This window comes from Aspergillus campestris (assembly GCF_002847485.1).
Source record: "Aspergillus campestris IBT 28561 chromosome Unknown P168scaffold_1, whole genome shotgun sequence".
Classification (NCBI taxonomy): Eukaryota; Fungi; Ascomycota; class Eurotiomycetes; order Eurotiales; family Aspergillaceae; genus Aspergillus; species Aspergillus campestris.
The window spans coordinates 1,024,328-1,044,015 of NW_020194336.1; the positions used below are offsets into that span (position 1 = coordinate 1,024,328).

General features: G+C 50.9%; 7 protein-coding genes across 7 annotated transcripts; 3 read left to right on the forward strand and 4 right to left on the reverse strand.

The window, feature by feature from the left end:
• The first annotated feature begins 308 nt into the window (after positions 1-308).
• On the forward strand, positions 309-2,118 carry P168DRAFT_286200 (translation initiation factor eIF2 subunit beta). The gene is made up of 4 exons (XM_024836297.1): positions 309-436; positions 715-829; positions 907-1,536; positions 1,605-2,118. The coding sequence occupies exons 1-4, from the start codon at positions 425-427 to the stop codon at positions 1,769-1,771; spliced, it is 924 nt and encodes a 307-aa protein (XP_024696638.1). The 5' UTR covers positions 309-424; the 3' UTR covers positions 1,772-2,118.
• A 247-nt stretch (positions 2,119-2,365) lies between these two features.
• P168DRAFT_229939 (AIM24 family protein) lies at positions 2,366-3,635 on the reverse strand (the record flags this gene model as incomplete). The annotated part of the gene is made up of 4 exons (XM_024833210.1): positions 2,366-2,584; positions 2,666-3,015; positions 3,089-3,436; positions 3,587-3,635. The coding sequence occupies 4 exons, from the start codon at positions 3,633-3,635 to the stop codon at positions 2,366-2,368; spliced, it is 966 nt and encodes a 321-aa protein (XP_024696639.1).
• Positions 3,636-8,688: 5,053 nt separating this feature from the next.
• On the reverse strand, positions 8,689-10,323 carry P168DRAFT_323236 (SH3 domain-containing protein). The gene is made up of 4 exons (XM_024840666.1): positions 9,892-10,323; positions 9,369-9,798; positions 9,087-9,311; positions 8,689-8,963 (listed from the first exon to the last, which is right to left on the reverse strand). The coding sequence occupies exons 1-4, from the start codon at positions 9,949-9,951 to the stop codon at positions 8,908-8,910; spliced, it is 771 nt and encodes a 256-aa protein (XP_024696640.1). The 5' UTR covers positions 9,952-10,323; the 3' UTR covers positions 8,689-8,907.
• Positions 10,324-11,318: 995 nt separating this feature from the next.
• Positions 11,319-12,225, forward strand: mbf1 (multiprotein-bridging factor 1). Its single transcript, XM_024836298.1, has 2 exons — positions 11,319-11,627; positions 11,771-12,225. Exons 1-2 carry the CDS (start codon positions 11,472-11,474, stop codon positions 12,077-12,079), a joined length of 465 nt encoding a protein of 154 aa, XP_024696641.1. The 5' UTR covers positions 11,319-11,471; the 3' UTR covers positions 12,080-12,225.
• A 144-nt stretch (positions 12,226-12,369) lies between these two features.
• Positions 12,370-14,199, reverse strand: tif34 (translation initiation factor eIF3 subunit i). The gene is made up of 4 exons (XM_024834037.1): positions 14,011-14,199; positions 13,366-13,881; positions 13,193-13,309; positions 12,370-13,137 (listed from the first exon to the last, which is right to left on the reverse strand). The coding sequence occupies exons 1-4, from the start codon at positions 14,035-14,037 to the stop codon at positions 12,778-12,780; spliced, it is 1,020 nt and encodes a 339-aa protein (XP_024696642.1). The 5' UTR covers positions 14,038-14,199; the 3' UTR covers positions 12,370-12,777.
• An 829-nt stretch (positions 14,200-15,028) lies between these two features.
• Positions 15,029-16,713, forward strand: P168DRAFT_314178 (uncharacterized protein; the record flags this gene model as incomplete). The annotated part of the gene is made up of 7 exons (XM_024839753.1): positions 15,029-15,157; positions 15,214-15,250; positions 15,319-15,386; positions 15,447-15,820; positions 15,886-15,953; positions 16,083-16,318; positions 16,411-16,713. 7 exons carry the CDS (start codon positions 15,029-15,031, stop codon positions 16,711-16,713), a joined length of 1,215 nt encoding a protein of 404 aa, XP_024696643.1.
• Positions 16,714-18,992: 2,279 nt separating this feature from the next.
• On the reverse strand, positions 18,993-19,397 carry P168DRAFT_314179 (uncharacterized protein; the record flags this gene model as incomplete). Its single annotated transcript, XM_024839754.1, has 1 exon — positions 18,993-19,397. The coding sequence occupies one exon, from the start codon at positions 19,395-19,397 to the stop codon at positions 18,993-18,995; it is 405 nt and encodes a 134-aa protein (XP_024696644.1).
• Between the last annotated feature and the right edge of the window lie 291 nt (positions 19,398-19,688).

Sequence of the window (19,688 nt, forward strand, 5' to 3'; positions counted from 1 at the left end):
TGGGAGGATGCGTGGATGCGAGGATGATAGGGTGGAAGTTGGAGTTCCGCCTGGATGATCCGTGTCTGCCTGAGGTGTGGATGCATGCATCATGCATAAGTGGTGGCTGATGTAATATAATATGAGAATAATATTCATACCTCAGGCAACAGTACTGCTGTCACGGCAGAACGGGCGGTGTCCTCATAAAAGGGGGGTAATACCATAAATACAGTAAGGTATACAGTTGAGTCATGCCACGTGACCCGATAACGCCGGTCGCCATTGCTGGAACGGCTGGATGGGAATCACCGTGGCTGATCCAAAAGCTTCACGACGACCAACTTGCGACCCAGAATCCCTCATCTTCAACTGTGGTGTGAGTGTTTCTTTTTTCCATCGATCTGTGCTGTGTGTCTGTCCCCTAGAGAGAGTCCCTATCACCATGGCGGAGACTGTACGTCACCCCCTGTTTTGTTCTTTACCGATCATTCGCCCACATTTTCTGCTTTGGCCGCTATTATTTCACGACGACTCCGTTGTGCCCACTACCCACTTGACCCTCTACTAATCCCGGCGTACCTATCTATTCTGTGTACTCGGGTTACTGAGTGTCTTTTTCTATTTTTTCTCCATCGCCTCCATCTTTGACTTGTCATTTTTTTCTGCTACCTCCCCCGCGAGACTTTTACAAGATCGCCTAGGCTAACGCTACCCGGCGGGGTTGACTTTCAGACCGAACCACAGAAGCTACGCAAGTCCGTCGCCTTTAGCGAAGGTACCGTCATCATGGATACCAAAGGAGAGGTCACAGAGGCGCCTCAGGTTGAGAAGCCTGTCGCCGAAGAGGGTATGTCTTTACCTCGTTTGGAGATATCGAAAAGCAGAAAAATTTTGATATTCTAACAATGATAAAAAATAAAACAGCCGGCGACAAGTCCGTCGACGAGGTCACCGAGATGTTCAAGGGCCTGACGAAAAAGAAGAAGAGCAAGAAGCCCAAGGAGGGCGAGGCCGGCGAAGGCGACGAGGAGACCCCCACAGCGGCCGGCGACGAGTTCGACCCGACGGCGCTGAAGAAGAAGAAGAAGAAGAAGACCAAGAAGGTGGACGACTTCGAGGCCAAGCTGGCCGAGGCCGGCATGGGCGAGCGCGAGGAGACCGCCGACGGCGAGCCCAAGGAGGAAGAGCTGCCCGAGGGCGATCTCGAGGCCGGCACGGGCATCTGGGCCCACGACGCCACGCAATCCATCCCCTACTCGCTGCTCGTCTCGCGATTCTTCTCCCTCATCCAGAGCCACCACCCGGATATGCTCTCCAGCGGCACCAAGTCCTACAAGATCCCGCCCCCGCAGTGTCTGCGTGAGGGTAACCGTCGTACCATCTTTGCCAACATTGCCGATATCTGCAAGCGCATGAAGCGGTCCGACGACCACGTCATGCAGTTCCTGTTCGCGGAATTGGGTACCAGCGGTAGTGTGGACGGTTCGCGACGATTGGTCATCAAGGGTCGTTTCCAGCAGAAGCAGATTGAGAACGTCCTGAGAAAATACATCGGTATGTCTTCCCTTTCCCCTTCATCTTCTATGATATTATTCCTGTTCAACTGCTAACCATCTATACAGTCGAATACGTCACCTGCAAAACCTGCCGCAGCGGCGACACTGAGCTCAACAAGGGCGAGAACCGTCTGTACTTCGTCACCTGCAATTCGTGCGGTTCTCGTCGTTCCGTCGCGGCCATCAAGACCGGTTTCCGTGGCCAAGTCGGCCGCAGAAAGAGACAGGGTTAAACGGGCTCAAAAAAGCTTTTTGTCTTTGTCCTATTTTGTTTTCTTGGGGAAGAGGTTGTGTGTACGGAAGCAGAGCTGGCTACCTCGTGTAGCGTCCCCCCTCTTTACTCTTACTCTCTCTCTTCCTGGCGATTCACGGTTTTTGATTCTCCCCCATTACTTCTTTCGTACAAAGATTTTCTTCTTATGTTTCTTGCCTTCTCGTTGTGGGTCGTGTTAAGTGTGGGGGGAACGAAATTTTGTTGGCTAAGAGGTTAGTGTTAGGGGTAGGAGATGGGGGAGTTCCTTAAAAGCTTTCAGAGACGATGTGAAGATTTAGCATGGCATCAATGAAATGACTGGTACATGGTTTGATATGATTGTATGTTGCTCGTTTCTTGTGTTATGTTAGGATAATGCAGTAGGCTGTATTCTCGAAATCTTGTTGAGGAGGGGCCATTTATGAAACATGCTACATATCATCCAAAACAGGTGCATTTCGCCCGCAAGTAAGAAAGGAAGACAACAGAAACCCCGATAAAAGGAAATATCAAGCCAAAAACAATAAGATCATTCAGAGACCAGCTCATCAGCATCAATATACCGTTAACCGCCCTAGTTACTGGCGGTATGTGCACCGATGTGGGCGGCAAAGGCCTGGGCATTTCTTGTCTGGAGGTAAACGGTGCCAGGTCCATCGAAATGGCACACCAGACCTTCACCAGAGGCCAAGTTGGACATGATCCCTCCTCCTGCAACACGTTTCATCCTGTATTTGCAGTTCCAAGCCACCAGATGGCCATTATCGACCATGTATGACTCACCCTCCCGGATCTAAAACGACATCTTGAGTCAGCCATTGATCAAGCACAGATGGTATATATGTGTGGGTTGGGCAGAAGCGAGAGTCCCTACATCTCTCTTGATGATGGCCCCAAAACTTTGGAGCCAGACAAGGCCGGATCCACTCATCTTGTGAATGAAAAGGCCTTCGCCCGAGAAGACTCCTTTGGTCAGTCCTTGGCCCTGATACTCCTTCTGAATGGCACTCGTCGATGCCAAAAACCCGTCTTTGCTGACTTTCCAGGACTCTGTGCCACTCAAACGCAGGACGATGATGTCGCCCAGGGTTGACGGAGCCAGCAAAAGCTCACCGGGCCCTGTGAACGTCGAATAAGTCATTTCGCCTCCCGCAATCAGCTTCTTGAACGAGAAGTTCATTTTTCCCCTGAGTGAGAGACTGTGCGACATGGCGATCATTGACCCTGGGTTGACGTTGTCAGTCACCGTGACAAAGCGAATAATTGCCGAATGTCGAGTTCCAGCAACACTACCTACCTGGCTTGGCCTCTATTGGGCAACCCACGGCCAACTGCAGGGTCACAATGGAGTTGCTGTCTCGATGGCTAATTCTGTAGCTTCCACCATTAAACGTCCCTGTATCATCTTGACTGGTCGTATTGACGGGCGAGCCAAACTGCGCTGACCCTACAGACGACCTGTGAGCCTGCACGGCAGGTGCAGTAGACTGAGGTGTCGAAGGCTGCGGAGGGGGGGATACGCTCGCTCCATACGGATTGTTGGAGCCAATCGCCGGAGGAGGAGACACCGCCTGTTTTGGAGGCGGCGGATAGCTGAAGTTCGGTGCGGGGTATCCTGCAGAAGCCTGAGAATTTGACTGGAAGTCTGTACATTGTCAGGATGGTTTCGATATGTGTAGAGAAAGGCATCAAAAGTAGACATACTTGCGGCGTTCGAATTCGGAGGGGCTTGTTCAGAAGAAAACCAAGAGACATCAGCAATTTGTTTTCTGCCGGTTACCATGAGTGGACTCACGAGGGTAGTACTGAGTTTCCTGGGCAGGTGGAGGAGCGTAGTTCGTCATTTTCACGGCTGTGAACTTCTGGTCCTTTAATAGAAAGATGCTCTAAAAGACGCGGAGCTTCTTTTGCTACTACCCCGCTGGTCAACCGCCTGTAGGTGAACAGTCCAAAGAAAAGACGTAATAATTGGCTCGGTACTAGCTATGGGAACCCTTGAGTTCGTTGGATTGAATATGGGTTCAACACGAGAGCAACACTGTAAGTTCTTTTTAGGGGGGTAAGCCAACCATTTATTATAGCTTTCCCCGGCCAGCAAGAGTCGGTTGCATCACTCAGCAAGGATACAGACATGGCATGGTTTCTTTAGACGCCGAGACCTTAGAATCGTGGACGTTGATTGCTCCGCCTGGTCCTGGTTGGCGCTGGAGGGAACTAGTCTGGGGGCGATGTGATAGGACCTGCAGGCTGCAGACCAGCACGGCCGATCATGTCGAACCGCCAGACTCTCTGAAAGGCATAAACTCTATCCAATGAGACATCATGTCTAACTTGGCCAAGTGACGATGAGGGTTCTGGGCAAAGAAGCTCACTGGTCAGGGCTCAAGAAATGGCAGCCCAAGAGAGCGGGGTTGGAGGGAAGAAAGAAGGAAAGAGGGAGTGGGAGAAAGGAGAAAATAGAAACCATTCCATGAGGAAGTTCCCTAGGCAGACACACCATAGTCCTTACCCACGATCAGGTCCTCGTTTTTATTGATTGTATTTTCAACGTTCAGCCTCTGAAGGGTTTTTGTCTTGTTTACTGCCTATGATAATGGTAGTGTGGTATTCTCCAGTAGCAATCAATTTATTTGATTTCATGGACGTCAGCTGCTCTAAATCACTCCATGTCATGCTCTTCTGCCTGCGCCTGCGCCTGTTGCAATAATTGGATTCCTTCGGTATAAGATAGGTCCCGTGCCCAGTCAAGGGCTGTTTCGCCGTTTCGTGTTTTGATGTGAATATCGGCGTGGTGATCCAACAAAAACTTCACCATTTCAGTGTATTTATTACGAGTTGCAAGAGTCAATGCCGTATAACCATCGTGGGTCTGGATGTTGACATCTGCGCCTCGGGCGAGAAGCTGCTTGAGGACCTCCATATAATTGTCTGCGGCCACAAACACCAGCGGGGGGATTCTACCAAATCCACCTAGGTCCACGTGGACTCCCGAGTCGAGGAGCATTGTGGCAATACCGATATGGTTGCCTGTTGTCGCTCGGATCAAGGACCCGTATCCGCTGTTGTCTTGGGCATTGATCTGGGCTCCACGGGACAAAAGACGCGAAACTGTATCTTCGTCGCCTACATGGCTAGCAATCATCAACGGGGTTGCGCCTCTTCGATCTCGGCTGTTAACATCGGCCCCGGCTTCGAGCAATGTCAAGACTGCGCTCCGATCGTTTGCATCGATTTTCTGCATCAACGCAGTGGGGCCGCTGTCATCCTCGGGCTCTTGCATATTTATATCCACGCCACGCCGCAAAAACGAAGCGATCGCTGTCTGATAGCCTCCTTCAGCAGCCCAGAGAAGAGCATTGTAGACAAGCCTCGGACACTTCTTGTCGTATTCAACCCATCTGCTGATGAGCCAATGTAAGAGGGCCCGATGGCCATTTTGACACACCCAGTCCAAAGCCAGTCGATCTTGTATCCCAGGCACGCGGCGATTGAAAGCCTTCTCCTCGCTGGTGGTCAGCCATTCAAGGACGACCTGTTCTCCCACCTGTCCCTCATCTTCACTGTCATTGACCTTTGATTCTGGCACCGATCGTGCACTGATCCCCAAGTTCTCTAAATTGCTCAGCACGGGCATCTTATCGCTTTGTCTTTCAGCAATATGCCAAGCGATCCACCCTAGTTGCGCGGCAAATTCCCGCCAGCACTCTGGCCGATTTTCGGTAGCCATCCAGCCCGGTGGTCGTTGGATCTCGGCATTCTTAAAGAAAGATGATCGTGGGTCATCTTCCACTGCGAGATATACCTGTTGAAACCCTTCGCTTTGAGTGGTAGGATCAGAGTGCACCATGGCAAGGTGACAGAGGTAACCAAGTTCGAACAATGAGTGTTCAAAGTCGGCTCCATGCGAGCGCTGGCAAAGCCATTGAGCTATAGAAAACGCTTCTGGCCAGCGGTTGCTTGCTATGGCTCGCGCAAAGCGCTTTCTTATGTTTTTCGAGTCGCCTGCCAGTTCGGGCAACATGCACTGATCTTGCAACACTGGCACAATACACAGCAATGCGTCTTCTCGGGTACCCAGATTGGCGGATTCAAAGCAGTCAACTAATTCATCCAGGCGACTATTGTAGACGAAGAATCCGCTTTGTGGGCCGTGCTGCAGATCAACATCACCGCCCAAGTGTTGCAGGTTCTCGAAAGTGCTCCTGAGAAACTGCACGTAGATATCTTGAGCGACCATGATCTCCAAGCAGTTCCCGGTTTTCACCGCCAGAATCTCCCTGTCATCGAGATACTCTTCTGACCAGTTACCGAACATCTGGTCAGGGAGGTTCACCATGCTACTCGAAACCATCTTCGGCTCCGTATGCCGGTATATCCATCTATAATAGTCGAGATCGGTCTCTTCGGCGGTAGCCTGGGCTAGACTCAGCCCCACAAGCCTGCCAAAGTTGTGATGGACCCAATCTGGATTGATTTTGATTAGGTACCAGACCCATAATCCAAGGATGGCCTCCAGCTCATTTTCATCAACCCGCCAGTGTAGCGTTCCATCAGGCCTTGAAAGTGTGATCGTATACGTATCCACATCTGCATTTAGGTAACGATGATACTCATCGCACACAAACGCAATATCAAACCCTGCCGTGTCGTCAGTTGTGTTCTTCCAGCTGGACACGAGATTCATCGTCTTTTCGATCGTATTTGCGAGGCTCTGTGCGGCCTGGCGTATAGGAAGGCCGTCCCAATTCATACTCGGGTGGTGGTTATTGATCGAGGTAAGCTGAGCTAAGCGGGTTCTCGTGCGTATCAGTCGAGTCCCCAGACTAGCTGGAAGCGTCGCACTTTCGGTTGATACGTCGTCAGACGATTGGATGGTGGATCGGGGACGTCCGGTGCTGCTCGAGATGATACTGAACGTGTGCACTTTCTCCAGGTGGAAAGCGAAGCAGTCCAACTCTTGGTTCTTGTGAGCCGTCAGCTGCCGCTCAGCCTCCGTCAGACGATTCTCTTCGGGGCCAATTCTTTTGGCCCGGAGGCATGTCCGCACAATGGCCATCAACAATGTCGACCCCATTACTGCTATGATAACAGACGAGTGCAGCCCGCGGATACCGACAAATTGGACGACAAACCCGACCAAGGTAATCAATATGGTGAATAAAAGTAGCGGTCCTCTTTCGTTACGTCCACGTCCTCTCACGGATTTAACGTACACCAAATCATCGGTGGGTGGGGCTTCGTAGCCTTTATCGACTCCAAGAAAAGCACCGAAAACTTGATCGCCAACGTCCTGTCGCCCGGGTTGCAGCCAGTACATCGTACTTGGTGTTGCGGGGTGAATATAACACTCAGTAGAAGAGCGTTCGATGATGTATGCGCAAAGAAACATCCCCATACAGAGTAACACCGAGCCAAAGACGAATAACGGGAATGCGTAGCTCTGAACCAGGTTTCCATCTTTGAGAAATTGCTTGGGATATATAAAAACCGTGACCGCAGCATATGCGAGCGTGCCTGTTACCAGAGGTTTTAGAGCATATCCTTGTTCGAGGGTTCACCGGATATCCAAAAAAAAAAAAGATATTATAAACTTACCTATCTGCAAAGCAATTCCCAGCGTCGCAGCGCAGTAGAACCAGCCTTGGCTCCTCCGTTTGATGCCTTTATTCAAGGACAGGTTTGGGATATCAAGCTCCGGCATATACCCCCTAATGTCCAGCATTGAGCGGCCATCCCCAACAACCCAAGCATTTTCCAGGATAGCTTGATGCAGCGTTCCAATTTTCCGAACGGTCTCCTTGGTAGTAGGATCCGTTTCATTCCACACTACTACCTCGAGGATTCGAGGTCGTCCAAATACTCTTGATATGCCACCGTTGTTGAATAACTCGGCCGTAGTCTCAGAAACGCACGAGAGGAGCTCATGCTCCGCTTCTCCTGGGCCTTCTTGAGCCCGGCCAATGAATGCCCGCAGTGTCGAGTTTCCGCAGACCCGAATGACTGAAACGACCGCAGTCAAAATTCCCAGAGGGGAAAAAGCAAAGATCAAGTTGTCTAGAAGACTGGTCGACTCGGAGAGAAACTGCTTCGTGAGACGTTCACCGAAGAGGGTAATGAGTGGTGCCTGGTGTGGTTAGCAATTATGCCCACGTTTTCTCGAATTAAAAGTTGGGATTCAAATGAAATAGAAAGAGAGGAAAAGGGAGTGACCTGCGTACCAAATCCGTGGCAAGATTATCCGCGAATTGATCCCATCCGCTAGACATACTTGCCGCACCTATCTACAAGAGAGGTAACTAGACAACGCCCACACAATGCAGAACCACCGCATTAAACCAGTCGACCGTAACAGGGCATCGATCCATCTCGACTTCTTATTATACTCCGTTGAGATTCGGACTAGGGGCGAATCTCACCAGAGACATATGTACCTCAGCCTCGCCTGCCGCCTGCCACAGCCCCCCGCAAGCAGCATCCTGGTCATCAATGTGTGCTCCATATTGGCGGTTCGAATTTCAATTGTAGTCTCGACCAATTAACAGGGGTGTCGGGCCCTGTTGCCAGCCGCCCATTGTGTGGCATGCAGATAGGGAATGGCTGTGTTGTGATTTGTCGGAAGTGAGGTGAAACGACCTAAAGCTGGGCGCTTAAATGTCTAACGTGGGTGGTTGACCCACCTTCCGTCCGTCGTACATTGGTTATTACTAGAGTGGCAGCTAAGGAACAGAAGAGGAAAGACCTAGGGGAGCAAGACTATTTTGGTAGATGTGGAAAGAGCCCAACCGGGAGGTAAGTTCATGACATGGCGTGCGGTCACGAGAATATCTGGGTGGTTGTAACCCTTAATGCATGTTACAAAGCACCACAACAAATTCCTCGAAGAACGGGAGATTGTATGGAGTATGAAAAATTCTATTATCAGAGGTATCCTTAAGCCCACAATAGGATCATTCTTGTGGCACACTCGTCCATTTCAAGGGGTCAAAGCTACCAGGCATAGAAACCACCAACGCCAGTCCCATGGTACAAACTAAAGGGGATGAAAAGACCAATTCGAACACTAACAACCAAAAGGCCTATGTGGCCAATTGGGTCCAGAAACGCAGTGACTGTGGTTTAAAAAATACTATTCACAATGTTGGAACCGACCGTCGCACCGGCACCAAAGATGGCTAAGATTTTCCAGTCAGTCAGGTCACCAATTTACGATCGTGGTACGGATGTATGGGAATCAGCATCGCAATGGTCCAATCGTGACCGCCGATGTGCGAGCGTCAAGGGTGCGGGGAGCTTACCAGCGTTGCCGAGCTTCTTGCCAAACTTCTTGCCATGTTGCTCAAACTTGCCATGCTCCTTCTGATTCGGGTCAGCGGGACCGGAGCCGCTCTGGCTCACCTCGAGGGGCACGTTTCCGTAATTGGTCGGGGGAGGAGCGACGGCCCCTTTCTCTTCGATGACGTTGACGTAGCTTCGAGGGAAGATACCCTCGAGGCTGGTGCGCTCGTTGCGACCACGCCACCCTAAAAAGATCGTATGTCAGCCAGGGGCAAACTCGCGAAAAGTAGGGTTACTCATACAGTCTGCATTCATGTGCTCCAGAACCTGGATCCGGTCGTGCGGCTGCAAGGCCAAGTCGCCAGGGTCCGTGGGAGTATACGCATATAGCGCTGTAGCGAACGACAGAACGGGGGGTCCGGCATGCGGGTAGGCAGGAGGAGGGCCAGCAGGCACGGGGCTGGGATACTGATGCGGCGTGGGGGGCTGCTGGGTAGGAGCCTTCTCGTTCAACGTCGTGTTGGCAAACTGGTTTGTGGGAGGAGAGTAGGGGGCCGGAGGAGAATAAGGGGCCGGCGGAGACTGAACTCGAGACAGGACGGGGGGCTGATGCACAGGGGGTTGCTGTGCAGGGCTCGCGGTCCGACTGATACTCTCTTCGGGTAGGTTGGCCAGAATGGTCGATACTTGCTGCGGCGTAAGAACGGACGCATCCGCGAGGAAATCCAGTTCCTAAAGCGGCGACAGAGCAATTAGGACCATCACCAAGGTATTTCAAGGATAGAGATCTGCCATGAAAAACAAAGCATCGCGACAGGTACATACCGCTCGGACAGTGCGCAGCGACCGATTGGTCATCGCATGGATGAAGTCGCTCTGAGCCATGACGAACGGAGAGGGGAAGGGTCGACGATAAGCTGGAGACCCAGTTGGGAAGGATGAGTACAAAGGATAGAGACGTAAAGACCGGTGCTGATGTAAGAGAATAGAGTAGAATCAAGAAAAAGAAGAGAACAACGGTCCGACCATAAAGGAATGAATGGGATGGATCATGGATAGATGGTGGATGGATGGATGGATGGTGGATAGATCGATGGGGGAAGTATTAAATGAATCCGGTCGATGGAGCCTGAGGTTCCTGGCATTCCGCCGGGGCTGGTGGGCTAGACTCTCTCCTATTGGTGGGGGAGCCACATCTGCCTAATCCCTCAGGTTGGTCCTGCCTCTGTATCCACTTCGATCTATTGACTACTCCGGAGTATAGGCTTTGTATACTTGACAATTGATATTGAATGATTGAAACCATTCCATTGTGGGATATCTTATTGAGTCCGATGTATTCATGTTACCACCCTGGCAAAACACACGGCCGTGTTGCTCTTTCTGTAAATAGGTAGTATTGAGGTAGGCTGTGCTCAAACTGCCCCATTTGGGAACAAACAGAACTCTTGGCACAGACCAGGCTACAACTGACAGTCGATTAGCATTGACTGGCCTTGTGATGGCTCTGATCAGATATAAGTACAGGTTCTATAGTGGTACCTTGGGAGTGAGATTGTCGCATTATCCATGGTCTGTGTTGTCCGTGACAGGCCATGAGGAAGAATCATAATCCAGATTCATTTCTCGTTGAATCATTGTAAGTCAGATAGCTCAATCATGTGTGACATTGGTATATGTGTATGTGTATCGACAAATACATGCCATCGTACGATATATACTAGGTAGTATTTGATGCGTCCGGATATTGACAGCGGATCATCTATATATATCCGCAATAGACCGAGAACTAGTTTATAAACAGTCCCCGATGTCAATATAAAGGCAAGATGAATTCAATACCCATAATAGCCATTAATTAATAATAGCAACAGATGATAATTTATAAAAAAAAAACTTCATATCATAAAGCTGGGACTCCCTTGACAGGGCCCAGTGAGTCAGAGTCCAGTAGGGGTAATCAAGCAAGGATGATGTTGAATCCACCAACAACCAGCGAGTCACACCTGCAGCAGTCCTTTGACTCACTTAACCATCCCTCACTGCCTTTGCAATAGTTTGTTTGTCTCTTTCTATACTACATCAGACATGGTGGCGGAGAAGAAAGAGTCAAACAGTATCAACTCTGGTTGGTGAAAGAACCGAGGGGCGATGATGTCAGACCGCTAACCCTAAACAGGGCTAGCGCCAACCACCCCTCCGACTCCGCCATCCCAGGGCTCGAGAAGCTTCTGTGTCATCGATATAAATTCCTTTGGCTGTTTCTGCCACATCTTCTCCGTCAAAACCTCACTTCTCTCACTACTATCCACCCCATCACCGCCACCTTTCGAACCAACCACCACCTTTTCTTCCTTCCTACCCCTCTCTTTTCAAAAACCTTATCAGCCACCCCTCTTTTCACAATGAGCGACTGGGACAACGTCACTAAGATCGGCAGCAAGCACCGTGGCGGTGTTGCCCCCCGCGAGACCGTCGTCAAGGGCAAGAGTGCCCTGAACGCCGCCCAACGTCAGGGTCTGGTCATCGGAACGGAGAAGAAGTATGCTTCTGGCAACACTGTAAGTCTTTTCCCTTTCTCTACGTAAATCACACATTATCACCCCCTTCCCGGGCGGCAACGCAGTCGTACCCCGCCTCCCTTGACCCGCGCTATAAGGCACCCGAGTATCAAAACAAAGTCAACTAACAGAGTACAATATAGTCCGCACGCTCGGCCGCTCCGGAAGGCCAGCACTTGACCAAGGTCGACCGCAGCGACGACATCGTCAAGCCCAAGACCGTGGGATACCAGGTCGCAGACGCCATCAAGAAGCGCCGGAACGAGGACGGCTACAAGATGACACAGAAGGAACTCGCCACCAAGTGCAACACCACTGCCACCGTCATCCAAGACTTCGAGAAGGGGACCGCCACCCCGGACCAGAAGGTCCTCAGTGCCATGGAGCGCGTGCTCAACGTCAAGTTGAGAGGCGCAGACATCGGACAGGACAAGTTCCCCAAGAAGAAATAAATCTGGATATCCTTAAATTTTCCTTGTTGTCTTTTTTCTCGGGGGTGTCGACTTTGTTTTCCTTTGTCTTATCCTCTTACTCTCTTATTTTTTTTTATTTTTGATTCCTCTGATTCTTACCCTTGGTTTTGAAGGACTTGGGCTATCATGATATGCATCTTCGGGCAATGAATGAGACTCCATGGTATCTCTATGTTCTGCTGGTCGGAAAAAGCGCTAGCCTGTTGTTGATAGAAAGCTTAGATCAATAAAAGAAAACCCAAAATTGGAAGATATCTCGCATAAATGAACCCTCGGTTTTATTCGTATCAAACGCTTTGCCACTCTTCCTACCCTTGAAGTAGTCTAATGAAAATACGATTTGAATAGACGAGGGGTTTTCCTTGACATCACAGTAACGACCAGAGACAAATAAAAACAGAATGGTACCAACTCCTGGAATCATTGTAATAAGGATTCATACCCTGAGTCGCCCCAAGACATAAGATAGATAGCTCCTTGTGCCCACATCCGTCGGCTCTTCTACTTTTTGGTGTAAAAAAACGTCTTCACCTCATGACACATACATACAGTGCGTGATCTGTAATTTGGAAAGAAATGACAAGGAAATTAAAGTGAAAAAGGGAAAAAAAAGAGGAAAAGGCGAAAAAGGGTAGAAAAAGAAAAAAGTAAAAGGAAATCCCTAAATGATGCTCGCTTTACCGCCTCATCTGCTCTCTCTCAACCTCGTACATGAAATCAAAGTAGGACTTGTCGAAGTGGTGCACACGCACGTAACCGTCCTCACCACCGGAGGCGTAGGCCGTGCCGGCCGGGTGGACGGCAACGGTGTTGAGGGGACCGAAGTGACCACGGACACGGCCAATCTCGTCCTCGAAGACCTTGTGGTAGAAGCGAGCTTCGAATTTACCTTGCCGGGCCGAGGTGGTGGTGACATCCATGGCGGCCTGACCACCACCCAGGATCACGTAGTCCTTCTTGGGCGTAATCGTGGCGCTGTTCAGGGGGGTATCGGAAGGATAGGTCTTGAGGATGGCGAGGTTACGGGTGGACAAAAGCTGAGTTGGTCAGTATAAGCGTATATATATATATATATGTATATATGATACATACCTTGGCGGTCTTGTCTTTGGAGGCGGTGATGAAGTAGGTGCGGTCGGGGGAGAATTGGATGTCGTTGATCTGGAGGTCGAACTCGTGCGCCTGGACGTTTTCCAGCTGATCTCCGGTCTAGATGACAATGTGTGAGTTACTACCCACCGACAAGGCTCGAGGAACTACCATACCTTCGCATCGTACTGGCTGACGCTGCCATCCTCGTGGCCAGCGATGATGTACTTGCCCATATAACCCCAGCCGGCAACGGTCGCCTTGCTCTCATTGCAGGTGATCCGCAGGCTGGGCTCCTCAGCCTGAGGCTCGAAGTTACCCTGACCATCGCCGTAGTTGATGTCCAGCACCGCAATCGTGCCCAAGAATCCCATGCGCTTCTCAGTAACCGCCAGCAACTTGGTTCCATCCGGGCTGAACTCGACGCGCTTGACCGCCGTAGGGAAGTCCCACACCTTCACACACTCGCCGGTCTTCACGTTCCATAGCCGCACGGTGTTGTCTGCCGAGCCAGTCGCCAGAAGGATAGTGTTGGGGCTGACATCGACGGTCCAGATGGCACCCTGGTGTCCGGTGTAGGTACCGAGCCGCTCGCCGTTGGCCGACCACCAAGCGCACACGATCTTATCCTTGGCTACGGAGAAGAGCAGATCACCATCGCGGTTGAATTTGATCTGGTTGAGGGACCGTTCCTATTTGGGGCGAAATTTCGATCAGTTCGTCAGTTCCTTGTCTTTATATTTTGGCAGAAGTCCCCCCCAAAAAGGCCAGGAAAAAAACATGAAAATCCCCGTCCGGGAAGACTCGAGGGTGGAACGCACATGGCCCGAGAGCAAGATAGGTCGCATATTGGAAGCAATCCGACGGGGGGAATCAGGAGGCGAAGGTGAGAGATAGGGAGAGGGCGGGGAAAGGTAGCGTTCAGTGACCGCGAAAATCGAAGATCAGGTAGTCGAGTTCGACTGGTGGGGGTGTTGATGCTGGGCGGCGATTCTCGTGGTCGGCCTGGCTCTCTTTCTCTTTCCACTAGTTTGAATTTCATCGCACAGTCCGGCTCTGGCCGCCAAGACCCTGTTTGCCTAGTTTGTTCTGGTCCGGAAGTACTGTTTCTCCGTGATGACTAAGAAATATCACGTGGAAGGAGAGCCCTACTCTGCCGTCCCAAAGAGGAATAGCCGATATTGGCTTATCTGAGGTAATCGATGATCGATAACGATAAGATAACGATAATCATCCTGGGTCCCCACCTTGTATATCGTATGCTGTACAGTCTCTCCTCATCAACCAGCTACTCACCCCTTTTGTGTGATATATATGACCTGGTACAAAGAGATGGTATCATAATAATACTGAATAACCTCATCGTCCAAGTTCTTGGAGCCACGTCTATCCCTGATTTCCGTCATTAGGGTCTCCATGATGGATTCATACTCATCAAGGTCAAGGCAAAACTGACAGCAAGCCGACTCGTATTCTGATCGAGTCTAACAGTCTAGATACTAAGATTCAATGCATCCTAGAAACAATGCATCCTAGGAAAATATTTGCGGCAGACCCACCGTCCTCAGTTTCGCACTCGATGCCTGATGGTCAACTTTGGTCCCCCACATAGTCTCTGACGCAATGCATCTGGAACCGGACCCTGCGGTTTGCTCACTGCCAGAAAGCCGGCTACTTTCTCCCGGAATTCAACTGTCTGCTTTGATTTCACTTAATTCTCGCTAGCCATGAAAGGAGAGATTGGTCTCCTAGAACAGCGCGGACGTACCAGCAATAGTTTCTAGAGCCTAGTGATGGAGACAGACACTCTTTCGCAGGCCATCGTCAACTCGCAGGACCATGTACGTTCTGGCAGTCGGGGCGACCTTCCTATCGTTGACTGTCCTGTTCGTCTCCCTGCGGATCGCCACGAGAATCTTCTTCATTCGCACCCTAGGGTGGGATGACTTCTTTCTTGTTTTTTCCATGGTATGCTACCTTTACGTGATCTCTCAACCCACCAGACAACCGCTCATGCTGGTCAGTTGTCGAATGTGGCTTTTTTTGGCCTCACGGTTATCCGTGCGTACCCTCTCTCCTTATATACAAGCTCGCACATCCCCGAATAGGTTCTGATATCGACTATACAGAGGTCCAGAATGGCCTAGGAAAGAAGGAAAGTACACTGAATTCCAAAACCACCCAGAAACAATTGAAGGTACCAAAGCAGTGCCCCCCGCTTTCTACTCCATGAACCCAACCTGATAACATAATTCAGGCACTATGGATCACGATCCCGTTGTACAACCTGACTATGAACCTCACCAAAATCTCCATGGGCATCCTCTACCTCCGCGCCTTTAAGACAAAGATCTACCAACGAGTCCTGATCGTCTTCTTGGCCTTCGTTGTTATCTCCGGACTCTGGGCGGTACTGAGCACCCTTTTCTTCTGCACCCCGATCCGCGGGTTCTGGGACAAGTCGGTTCACAGCTACTGCCTGCCTCAGATAGTGATCTGGTGTGTTAACGCCGCCCTCCAAATCACCACTGACTTGCTCACTGTCATTCTTCCTATGCCGGCATTGGCGAAGCTCCACCTAGCTCGACGCCAACGATTCGCCCTGATCGTGATATTCGCTATAGGACTCTTGTATGCTCTTCTGACTTTAGTTCCCCACCCCGGCACCGGAACAGAATCTGACCCCGCGTTTTTAGTGTCGTCGCAACGAGCTCAATCCGTCTTTGGCAAGTAATTGAGTTTATACGAGGGCCTGATACAACCAGTAAATCCCCTACCTTAGATACCCTTTCCTACACACACACACACACATATGTATACACGCGTGTATACACAGACTCCAATACACCCCAATACACCCCACCAACCCAAACAACACTAACAACCAAACCAGAAGAAAACAGCAGCGCCACCAGCTGGTCCTACATCGAAACCAGTGTCGCCATAATCTGCGCCTCGCTTCCACCCCTTCGGCCCCTCATAGCCCGCCTCTTCCCCCTCCCAATATCAGAACAACAAGCAGGAACCTCAAACCAAGGCGACACCCAAGCCGAGAAAAAAACCACCTCCAAACCAGAGGCCGACCCCGCACGCAGCTTCACAAACACCAATATAAGCTACTCCGCCAGCGTGGCGGGCAATCGTGCCGAGAATAACGACCCCAAACACAAGCACAAAGATAGCAATAACAGCAATGGCACCAACAATACCAACACCACCAGCAACACCACCAACACCAACACTACCCCAGCGCCAACACAACAACTACCATCACCAACAACATCAACACCAATACCAACAGCGAAGACCCAGTCGGCCGCCACTTGAGCTCGACCATGCCGCGCCGGCCATTAGACGGCATCCAAGTCGTGAAACATATCTTCTGGGACTCGGACTCCGCGCACAGCAATGATATGGTTCCTCCGCTGGAGGGCGGGCGACAGTTGCAGCTGGAGCCTTATCCTGGGGATTCGCTGCCGGAGCCGCTGCCGCGGTCGTATCAGTTGCCCGAGATTGAGCCGTAGTTGGTTGGACTGGGGAGTAGATAGAAGTGTGCACTTAGATAGATGGTTTTTTCTTGGCTTAGCATGTTGCATTGGTTCTCCATTTCAACGTCTAGGAGGACTACTATAGATGTTTTCTTTCTCTCAACACAAAACATTGGTTGTTCATTTTCCAATCTGTGGAGGGATAGTAGAGATGTTTAGCATGGATTAGTGATTATTCGTTTGGTTATTATACAAGGACTATTGTGTTTGGTTTGTCTTAGCATATGGCAATGACTATTCATTCCAAGCCCTAGGAAGGAACTGTAGACGTTTTGCATGTGAAACCGATTGTTCATTTATTTTTATTGAGGAATACTACACAATAATGAGCCAGCGACCTAAACCTAGATGAGTGATCACGCGCCAACAATAGCAACTAAGCCAGGATAGAATAGTGATATGCCGCCCAACAGCGGCACGACGGGAAGAGACTAAAAAGAAAGCAGATAGACGGCCCTAGTCTGGTTCATCAACTGATATCACCTCTGCCTGACTGCTTTCCTCGCATAGCCTGGAAAGAATGCCCGGTTGAAAGCTGACGCGCCGATTTCCAGCCCTCCTGCACACCGGGCCTGTCCTCAGAATCCCATGGGTCGGCTTGGGCTTCTGTATCGACGGGAAGGGAGCTTGCGCCTTTAGAATGCCTTTACCTGTCGCTGTCATTCCATGCTCATCCAAGGCGCCGTGGTCTCTTTTCTTAGGAATTGTGACGCGTTTTGAAGCCCCAAGGCTGAAGTGAGCTTCATCTGTCTTCTCGTCGGGTCGATCTCCCTTGACTGGCTCTTCTGGATTGGATGAATCCCAAAACGACAAAAAGGTGGTTTCGGCTTCACGCGCCGCGTCTCTATCGCCATCTCCCCAGTCTCGAGAGACAACTGGGCTTAGGCCAAACACACGGCACTCGTTTCTCAACCACTCTGTGCCAACTGTGTCCCAGTCGGACAACCGCTTGGTGTCGCCAAGCGCTTCATGTGTTCTGTTCTTGCCGTCCTCATCTCCCATGGAATGTTCTGTAGTAATTGTTTGCCATGAGCACAGGGAGCCAACAGAGTCTCGTGTCCTACCCCTACGACTCCTGGATTCAGTAGAAAGGACGGAAACTCTGGACTTAAGCAGGCCACCCCCACGACTAGACGCCGCAGCATCCGAGTCAGAACCAGGCATATGACAATCGAACGCCCATGGGTCAAAGTCGACACGCGCAACGGGACTTGGGAGTCTCAGCTGGGGAAGTGCCACTTCGGTGCTTTCAATAGGCTCGCGTCGAGAAGTTGATGTGTCCCGGTCATCCGGCGTCCCATCCTGTCTTGTGGGGACACCAACTAGCGGGGGATTCTTTCTTTGTCCTGGGTACAATAGAGAGCTCATGCTGTTGACCATCACTGAAAGTGGGCTGAGCGGACCATTTGCGGACGATGCTGACGTTTCTGACTCTTGATCGGACTCTTGCTGCCTTGGTTCAAGATCTCCATATTGCAGACCACGGACGAATTGGATCTGATCATCCTGGCCCACATCTTGGTTTGGGGGAGGGCTGTCTTCTTGGCGACCGGATGGACCTCCTTGGTTGTCAATTTGATTTTCCTGGCTAACTGTCAAGAGACCTTTGCAATAGCGATCTACAAAAGGCCAGTATATACGATGAACCCCAAGACCACTCGACGAGCCGCTCGAATTTGTGGATAGCGCTTTCTGGACAGCAGCCGAAGCTTCTTGATCAACAGGCGGAGCGACGGCGGGAACTCGAACCTCCCAAGGATTGTCTTCGCATCCTCCGGAATTCTTAGACGGTGGCCGAGGATCGTAATCATGTATCGGTGGCCCCAGGGCTGGTTCCTCTGGATTCTGACCTAATTCCTCTGGGTTCTGGTTCGATTTGTCTGGCTCCGGACCTGATTCGTCTGACTTTGAACTTGGTTCGTCTGGTTTGTGACCTGCCTCTGGCTTCGAGCCTGATTCGTGTGGCTTTGGACTTGATTCGTCTGGCTCCTGACCCGATGATTCCGAACTCTGACCTGATGCTTCTAACTTCGAACCTGACGCTTCCGACGTCTGACCCGACTCCTCTTTCTTCAGACCTTTGCGAGACAAAAACTTATCCTGGAAATTCCCCAAATTGACTCCCGTCTCACCCCCAGAGCGTTCCTCACGCTCCTTCCTCCACTGCCGCAAGCGAGCATACACCGGAGAATCAAAGTCCAACAAACACATACCTACAAACGGCGCGCGGAGCGAAGCATGAAAAAACGGCTGCGTCAGAGTCGGACGTGGAAGAAAGGGCGCCACAGCCGGCAAGATGCCTTGAGCGACGAGCGAAGAACAAGGCTGCTTGGTGCTCTCCGCCACACAAGAAGCCGGACGACGCACGGTGGTGGTGTTTGTGCTTGCGGTTCGTGGAGTTGGTATGCCGGGGGGTTCTGCTGGGAGACGCTCCGGTGCAGCTTGTCGACGGATGCAGCGCAGTAGTGGCATATGACTTCGTACTCGCCGCTCCGGGGGATGCAGTCGCAGCTGACGGGGTTCATTGTTTCGAAGAGGGACGTGTCGGACCAGTTCCAGGCGCCGACTTCGATCCAGTTGGGGAGTTCGTCGAGGGGGACGAGTGGGACTTGGACTTGATCGGGCCGGGTGAGATAGTAGTTGGGGAATGGCTGGCTCATTGAGTAAGTAGTAAATATAAATGAAAGATATGGGATAGTGATAAGATAAATGGCACGGATGACGATCTAAACGAGAGATGTGAGTTGGATTAGAGTGATGTTGGAATGATAATCGACATCGATACGAGCAGAGATAGATCTCTTGTAGAACCTACTGCATCCTGGAAGGCAGGTGCAAGCTGGCAGAGGAAGGTGCGAATGCGTCGGGTACCTATATGGCATGTCTGGTTATGGGAAGGTCCCAACTGATCTGATATACACGATAACATGACTATGCATCCGCAGATCGTA